Below are 8950 nucleotides of genomic sequence, written 5' to 3' on the forward strand. Positions count from 1 at the left end.
AATTAATGTTCCAGTTCCTTCATTTTGTAGTTGTTGATTTTTCGTCTGTTTTAAATGGATAGGACATAGAATTATTTACAGTGTTCCGTAGAGTGTTGTTTGTCTTTTCGGGTTTTTGTTCGTTTTTGTTGTCAATGGTTTTGTCAACTCATGAAATATAGCAGACCTTGCTGTATTTGTGGTATTTCTGTTCAATTTCAATGGGATGCAATCAACAAAGTCACCAAACTTTAAATAAGTGGAGTAGTTTTTCTGGCCATGGGGTTAAATGCTCTCTTACATTAAAGACAGGATTACAATCCTTTAAAAAAAATGAATCTAAAATAAGAACTATACATTAATCATATAAATAGTAACGCAATTCGCTGTGAATGTTTCAGATAGCCCGAGTGCTGATTAAATTAAAATAGTGACAAGCGAACAGTTCATTTTTAATTTTTATTGAATCAACCGATGATTGGTTGGTACTGAGGTAATAATGCCAACAAATAGCCTGAAAATGTACAGTAAATTTGAGTAGGTACTCCATATAAGGCTGTGTCATGGCTTTTTATGTCAAGAAATACCTCATCGCCTTGTAGCAGCTCTAGGGAAGCAGAATTACTTCCGGTGACGTAACCAGATGGAACGTGACCATAAATAGAGTTCACATATATGAAATTGTGGTAAAGATCAATCCAAATTGCCTTATCTGAGTGAGATAAAGCATGGAAATGGAAGACGTATATGCCACTATATTTCGCGGTAAATTTTCCCGTTTTCGTGTCATACCCTAAGCCATGATTTATGAAAACTCTGTCAAATATTACTGTATGGCCCTGTGTTTGTGTATGATGAGCTGACAGTCCAACAGAAAAAGCTATCTCTTCCGCCTGGCCGTTTTCTATGAGGAAAAAAAACAGCATTTAGTCAATCTTGTTAAGCATATCTGTAGGAAAATTTTAAAGAGTTATTATTGAACTTGTTAAAGATGCATTGCAAAAACAATTAGGAGCAGTCAGAATGTCATCTCAATTTAGGTGAACATCTCATGATGACCACGATGACGATTCAATATTAAAATTTCGGGGGGAAAATTGTTACTTGTTCATGAGAATAGTTTATAATGTTCATATGCAGAATTGTGTTTTTTCTCTGAACTTAAACTAATGATAAAAATGTCCAAAAGTTGATAAAGACTTACAAATGACTTTTTTGTTTGTTATTCGTGTATCATTCGTAGCTGTCTAGCTCAGATTTTTGTTTTAAACCTTCGATAGTGCCATGTATGCAAAATTTAATTTCTGCCGTAACAATGAGTCATTCAAAACAACGACTTCATCATGTTAATATTTTGTTTTTTCATCAAAATGTTGTTTTTAAGTCCCCCAAAAATGAAAGCAAACATAATGAAATATCACTCTATAAATTGCATCTGAGGCCATCTTCTAAATTTTATTTCACAAGGAACGCTCAGAACAAAAACTGGGGGTAATCTCAGGTACTCCGGAAGGGTGTAGATCCTTCTCCACATGTGACATCCTTTCAAGATCCTTTGCAAAAGGTTCATGCGGATGCGTCGGGTAAGATAATTTTTGTATGTTTCTCTTGGTATTTTTATTTGTTTCACTTTTTTGTGCCTTTATATGTCTTGTATACTTATAGTTGATGCCAGTTACTTGCTTTTTTTTTGCTTAAGAGCGACCGTTTGGGTATGCAGGATAAATAAATACATAGCCAATTTTGCAGGTTGGCTAATGACTGTTTGAAAACGTGACAACACCAATTTCCGATTGGGAGCATTGACTCCAAGATACATAATTAAATGGAGCTGCAATGTGATACTAACGAGGAAAAGGGGGATATTCAAACTCATGGGTCGAGAATAAACTGACAACGCCATGGCTACAAAAGAAAAAGACCAACAGACAAACTATAGTACACAACACACAACATAGAAAACTAAAGACTGAGCAACACGAACCCCATAAAAAAACATGGGGTGATCTCAAAGAGTGTTTTGCTTTAAAAACGTCTTCAATCCTCAAATTTAACTCGAAGAGCTTGTTCCAAGTCAGCTCTATGACATTCAATTGCGAATTGTTCAGACAATAATTGCTGGACAATATTATTCAAAACTAGTGTAAATATATGGACTACGATTGTTTTTTTTTTTAAATAAAAGAGAGGTGAAAGATATCAAAGGGACATTCAAACTCATAAGTCGAAAATAAACTGACAAAGCAATGGCGGAAAAAGAAAAATACCAAAAGACAAATATCAGTATACAAAACACAAGGAAAAATAAAGACTGAGCAACACGATACTCACTACAAACCGATAACTTTTGATTTTAAATTGATTTAGTATTCCTATTCTTTATTCGTTTATTGAACGTACCAAGATAATCTGTTGACGGAGACAGGATAGAACCAGAAAATGTTGTATAAGTTTGATTTGTTCCAATGTCACCATAAATTCCACCTGCTCTTCTAGATCTGACCGATACTTTGTCTCCTGTATGGAGGTGTATAATTGCGGTGTTACCTGCATCGGCCCACTCGTTCGGTGTTTTACCATATGCTGAGTTGATATACTGGTCGTTATAGTACAAATCTAACCATAATTCCTGTGAAGCATTAAGAGATAGAGAGTAGCGATCAAAACTGGCATATAGTCAACGTTCAAAAAAATATTGTTGATTTATCTAAATTCTGAATTATACTTTTCAATGAAAGGTTTGAATCGATTCGTGCATTTCGTTTAATTAGATCATGCGTATCTAAGTCGTGCCTTAAATATAAACATTCGCTCTATTATATCATAGTCAAAATTCACTGCATTTAAATTATATGTAATGATTTCGAGTACCACAACCACATTTACACTTTTCATTTCATTAAATTGGTAATGTAACATACAAGATCTTCGAATTTTATTTGAAATTAAAACATTAGTGACGGTTATGAAATTCATAAAAGAGAGACGAAAGATACCAAAGGGATATTCAATTTAATGAAACGAAAACGAACTGAAAATGTTTTTTTCAAAATACAAAAAAAAAAACACATAGAAACGAATGACCGAGTAACACGACCTACGTCAAAAATCTTAGTGGGTTACCTCAGGTGCTCCGGAAGTGAAAGCTGATTATGCTCCACATGTGGCACCCGTCGTTTTGGTCGTGTAGAAACCCAGTGATGTTTCTAATTCGATAGGTCATATTAGAGGAATGTGGACGGGATTGTGACTACAATTGAAACATATCCGTCGTCATCTGTGAAACAGATATTCAATAACGGTAAACCATCTCTTGATGGCGGCCGTGATGTGTTTAACCTTTTTTTATTCTATCTTCACTGATTTAAGACGAAACATGCATCTGGCATTCAAAATCATAAGCCTGGTATCTTTGAAATTTTCAACACGACCATATTGTATGCAAAATTTTACACAAATTCGGAATGGTAAGCCTAAGATTCAAAGAAAACTGACGAAGCCAAAAAGTTGCAAAAGAGTTGATCAGGCTTGATCGGTATTATGTTTATGACAGTTTATGAACATTATACTTGTATGTAAATTCCTAATACGCAATGTTAATTTATTCTTCCATACAGACCAGAGATGTAAAATAAATGCCACTTTCCCTTCAACTATGAACTCAGTGAAAAATGATAAGTTTAACTTACATGATCTGAAGTGGCCAATGCGTGGTAATGAAAAATGTATAGACCTGACTGTGCCGCGGTAAATGTTCCAGTTCCTTTGTCGTACGTTGGAGTACCTCTACTGGCTATAATTATATCGTATAAAACATGCTGACTGGTTGTCAAGGCAATGGAGTGGTTCAGTCCAACTGAGAAAGCATCCAATCCATCATTGTCGCTTACTAGATAAAAAGATTTAGAAGATTTTAAATTATCTGCTTGCAAAATAAAAAAATCAAACCATTGACAAAATAAAACGTTACGGTCACCTTTTTTGTCATTCGGTTAACGACGGCTGAAGTTACTCATATCAAAAAATTAAAAACTAGACAAAGTGATGCCCCACACTTCACTTTGTAGTAACTGTATTATAACAAAGTCAATGTAGGACTTTCTTTGAGATATTATTGTGTCTTGGAGACACAAATTATGCACCCGCAGATGCAAAGTGTTATTTTAAAATACACAAAGTTGACCATGTGAGCACATAGGTATATGGTTCACTGTAGGAGGAGTTATCTGGAAACGCCATGCACCTATTATGCAAGTATATACTCAAAAACTGACAAGGTTCAATTATCTTCCAAAAGAGCAAATATTAAAAAAAATAAAAACCCTGACCATGCACACCTTCAATATATGTACAACAGCCAGCAAAGTGAAAACTTCCTAGCATTCAAACTGTCGGAGTAGTAATCCGGAAACGCTATGAACCTCTTATGCAAGTAAATACCAAAATATGACATAGTTCAACTATCTCCCAACAGAGCAACTATTTATTAAAAATCATAACCCTGACCACATGCACACCTTCAATATATGTACAAACAGCCAGCAAAGTGAAAACTTCATAGCATTCAAACTGTAGGAAAGTTATCCGGAAAAGCTATATACCCATAATGGGACGGGCGGACGGAAGAAACGGGCGGAAGGACAGACGGACGGACAGGGGTAAAACAATATGCCTCCCCCCCCCCCCCCCCAATCCAGTTGCGGGAGCATAAAAAGTGTAAGCAGTCAAACGTAGGTCAAAGATATTTCTTCAAACAAACTATAGGAACTATTGACAAACTAATTTCTTTAGATTAATTTCTTTGTGAGGGAAATGTATGTGTATATTGAACAAAACGTTCAAGGTTTGCCAAATAGTATACCTTTCGCTAATACGTATTAAAACTAACCTGCCAGCAGTACACCAGTAAAAGTAGTATAAACTTGATCTCCTGCTCCAAAAATAACATTATCGTAGTTGTCACGTGCCTTTATGAAAACCGTATCGTCCATTTCGAGATTTAAGAACACAGAATTGCCAGCATCTACATAGTCACTCGGGGTTCTACCGTAAATTGAAACAATATAATTGTCATTCCGGTAGAGTTCTAACCATACGTGTTCGTTGCTTTTGGTAACTGCGTAAAAATGGAAGGCGTACAATCCGGGAGTACTGCAGACAAATTTACCATCAGCAGAAAAGTATGCATTGATGTTTGTTATGGTTTTATCAAATGTTAGAATTTCGCCATGTGTTAGGTGTTCATGTGATGCCCGACCTTTAGTAAATGCCACGACGTCATCTCCACCTGGAAAAATAAATAAAAAATCATAAATTATATTCGGTGTCCGGTACTTTCTTACTACTACCACTTTGGTGACGCTACATTTTCAAAAAGAGAATCACAAGCATGGTTCGCACTTATGTTATTGACTTATGTCTCTGATACTGACGCTAGTGACATTTTGAGTAAATAAAAAGATAAAAGTTTGTAGATATCTATAGCATATTAATCTTATCCCTGGGTTGCACCTGTGGTTGTTCCTCCTGTGCTTGGTTTCAGTTGACTTTTTGCACAGTTATTGCTCAAGTGTGAAAAGAAATGCACAACTGAAGACAAATCCGTATAAATCTGTAAATATCTAGTTGACGTGATAGGTTCCTTTATTGAACCGAAATTATACATGCGTTCAAACTCCATCGTCGCGATATTGTAGTAAGAACAACCGTGCTTATGGTATCATTTCGAAGAAGATACGCGGCATTCTCTATACACAACCCTTCTTAATTCGTTACTAGGCTTCAAATAATCCCTCCTCCCCCAACAAATAGTACCCTATGATCTGTGTCCATCATTTTTCGAAAATTAAGAAATAAAGAAGTGTGTCCTTTAAAAAAGAATGATAAACTTACCACTGACGATTGAGGGGAAAATCAAAAAAAGTAGAAGTTTCATAAAGCTTCTACCGGAAAGTCTAAAGATTATAGACGATAGGATATGACACTATTAACTGTTATCAGTTATGTTAGAACTTTACCTTGAGTTGGCATTGACACATTTATCAATTTTCTGTAAACACAACTGAACATGTGTTACTAGTAATTGGAAAGATATTTTTACAAGTAAACAGGAATGCCTAAGAATAATGATACAACATTTCCCACCCTCAGTTAAACATGAAATTTTCATGAAATCATATATAGTTTACCCTGGGACTATTATACTAATAGTATGATAGTCCTAGGTTTACCACAGTTATAGCAAGGTAGAAAATTTATCTTGGTTTATTCTGCCTGCAAACACACACTATAATTTGCAAAATCATTAACTCCTGTATACAAGTCTCCTAATTAGCCAGACCCTCATATATAACCGGATATATAATCAGAAGCAATACAGATGCCTTTATAAGAACCGAACTGATTTACCTTTCTGATCACCTGAATTCATCCGTTTTTTTGGTTGGGTTTGAGTTGCTCAAATTTTCAGTTTTCTTGGTAATATGAGGGTCTGGATTGGGGGTTTCACTTCTGTATTTTTTTAATTTTAAGGCATTATTCTCTATTCTTTGTCCATTATTCTCTTTTCTTTGTATATAAGCACACCATTATTCTTATTTTTTGTAGCTGATTTTTCTCAGTTCCTTTTTTTTTTGCAAATTTTTCTCTAATCTTGGTCCATAATTTTCTATTCTTTATTTTTAAACAAAGGAATATACTAAGAAGGTATTCAATCCTGTGAGTCACAGAAAGACACATAAAACCAAAGAGTCAAAAAGAAAAAACGACTTAAAGACAAACAGCAGCCTACAAAACACCATACATAAAACAAAATATTGACCAACATGAACCTTAGCAAAATACTAGGAGTGAACCTGAGTAAACCAATAACATTTTAATATTCTCTTCCTGATGATGCATATAAAACTTTGCTAGTAAATGTTGATCAAAGTGCTTGTAAGTGATAAGGGGATAAAGATTGCCTTCAATTTACATTGTGAAGTAAAATATTAAACATTGCACTGTATAATGAACAGATATATCATGTTAAGGAGGGGTATTTGCGAAAATTACCAGTCGAGAGAATGTTAAATTTCGCGAGCCGTAAGGCGAGAGAAATTCATTCTCAAGACTGGTAGTTTTCGCAAATACCCCTCAAGAACATGCTATATCTGTTTAATTACACCGAATGTTATCGTACAAAACGCATTGATGATCGTGACATAAAACGCATTGATAATCGTGACATTACAAGCGTCCAGTCGGATAGAGTATTTTTTGGCAAATACCACGGCAGAGAGGGTAAAAAAGGCATATCCTTTTTGCATATACCCCGGCGCTGTTTAAAAATGAACGATATTCATTTGATAAAAGTAAATTGGTGAAAATACACTGGCTATCAACCAATCAAAACCCAGGGTTCTAACATAATGTGTAATTACACAAAGAAACATATCTAAGCTTTTTTTTCAATTGAGCCATCTTCTTTTGATAATAACTGAAGACAGAACAAATAGATTCATTAACCATTCACTACTATCTGCATTGTATTTGATTTCTAATGTTTGTTTTTTCTAGTATGATTCATTTTGTTAATTGAATATATTGTATATTTATGACTAACAAGCCAGTGGCTATGGGGATTTAATTGCAATTTTTGAAATCTCTACCTCAAAATTGTAAAAAAAAAGAGGAGGGGGATAACAAAGGGCACTTCAGAACTCATAAGTGAAAGAAAAATAATCATGACAAACAGGATAAACAAAGAAAAGACAAACAACTCTACCAAACAAGAGGCTCTCAAGAGCCTGAATCGCTCACCTGCACTTCAGAGGAGAAGATTTTTAAATGTTAGAAAACTTGAAGAACAAATTGTGTAAAATTGTCTTTAAAGGGCAATAACTCCTTAAGGGGTCAATTGACAATTTTGGTCATATTAACTTTTTTGTAGATCTTACTTTGCTGAACATTATTGCTGCTTACAGTTTATATATATCTATAATAATATTCAAAATAATAACAATAAAATGCTTCGCTGGGGCGCAGCTTGATACGACCGCAGAGGTCGAACCCTGAACAGTTGGGGCAAGTATGGACACAACATTCAAGCTTGATACAGCTCTGAATTTGGATTGTTATTAAATATTTGACACAGCATAGGTTTCTGACACAGAAAGAATGTGGTCTAAGAACTTGAATTTTTTTAATTTACCTATTATGGTCCAATGTCCAAAATCAAAATACATGGTTAGATTCAGCATATTAAAGAACCCCATATATTCATTTTTTGTTAAAATCAAACAAAGTTAAAATACTGGACCCTATCTTGGACCAACTTGAAAACTGGGCCCATAATCAAAAATCTAAACACATTTTTAGATTCAGCAAATCAAAGAACCCAAGAATTCAATTTTTGCTAAAATCAAACTAAGTTTAATTTTGGACCCTTTGGACCTTAATGTAGACCAATTTAAAAAACGGGACTTAAAATTAAAAATCTAAATACACGGTTAGATTTGGAATATCAAAGAACCCCAATAATTCAATTTTTGATGAAATCAAACAAAGTTTAATTTTGGACCCTTTTGACCTCAATATGAACCAATTTGATAGCGGGGCCCACAAATAAAAAATCTAAATTCATGGTTAGATTCAGCATATCAAAGAACCCCATATATTCAATTTTTGTTGAAATCAAAAAAAGTTTAATTTTGGACCCCAACTTGGACCAACTTGAAAACTGGGCCCATAATCAAAAATCTAAACACATGTTTAGATTCAGCATATCAAAGAACCCCCAAGAATTCAATTTTTGTTAAAATCAAACTAAGTTTAATTTTGGACCCTTTGGACCTCAATGAAGACCAATTTAAAAAACGGGACCGAAATTAAAAATCTAAAAACACGGTTAGATTTGGCATATCAAAGAACCCCAATAATTCAATTTTTGATGAAATCAAACAAAGTTTAATTTTGGACCCCAATTTGGACC

At 34.4% G+C, this 8950-nt stretch overlaps 1 protein-coding gene across 1 annotated transcript; it reads right to left on the reverse strand.

Annotated features, from left to right (window-relative positions):
- Window positions 1-424: 424 nt before the first annotated feature.
- On the reverse strand, window positions 425-6409 carry LOC127715763 (complement C1q tumor necrosis factor-related protein 4-like). Its single transcript, XM_052221911.1, has 5 exons — window positions 6388-6409; window positions 4868-5266; window positions 3669-3868; window positions 2380-2608; window positions 425-883 (listed from the first exon to the last, which is right to left on the reverse strand). The coding sequence occupies exons 1-5, from the start codon at window positions 6407-6409 to the stop codon at window positions 447-449; spliced, it is 1287 nt and encodes a 428-aa protein (XP_052077871.1). The 3' UTR covers window positions 425-446.
- Window positions 6410-8950: the final 2541 nt, after the last annotated feature.

The sequence above is a fragment of the Mytilus californianus genome, unplaced genomic scaffold, assembly GCF_021869535.1.
Source record: "Mytilus californianus isolate M0D057914Y unplaced genomic scaffold, xbMytCali1.0.p SCAF_9, whole genome shotgun sequence".
Classification (NCBI taxonomy): Eukaryota; Metazoa; Mollusca; class Bivalvia; order Mytilida; family Mytilidae; genus Mytilus; species Mytilus californianus.

Coding starts and splice junctions, on each gene's coding strand:
- LOC127715763 (XM_052221911.1), bottom strand. CDS start 6,409: ATGAATTCAGGTGATCAGAAAG. Junction 3,869..4,867: donor TACTGGTGTACTGCTGGCAG/GTTAGTTTTAAT, acceptor CTTTTTATCTAG/TAAGCGACAATGATGGATTG. Junction 884..2,379: donor TCCGTCAACAGATTATCTTG/GTACGTTCAATA, acceptor TTTTCCTCATAG/AAAACGGCCAGGCGGAAGAG.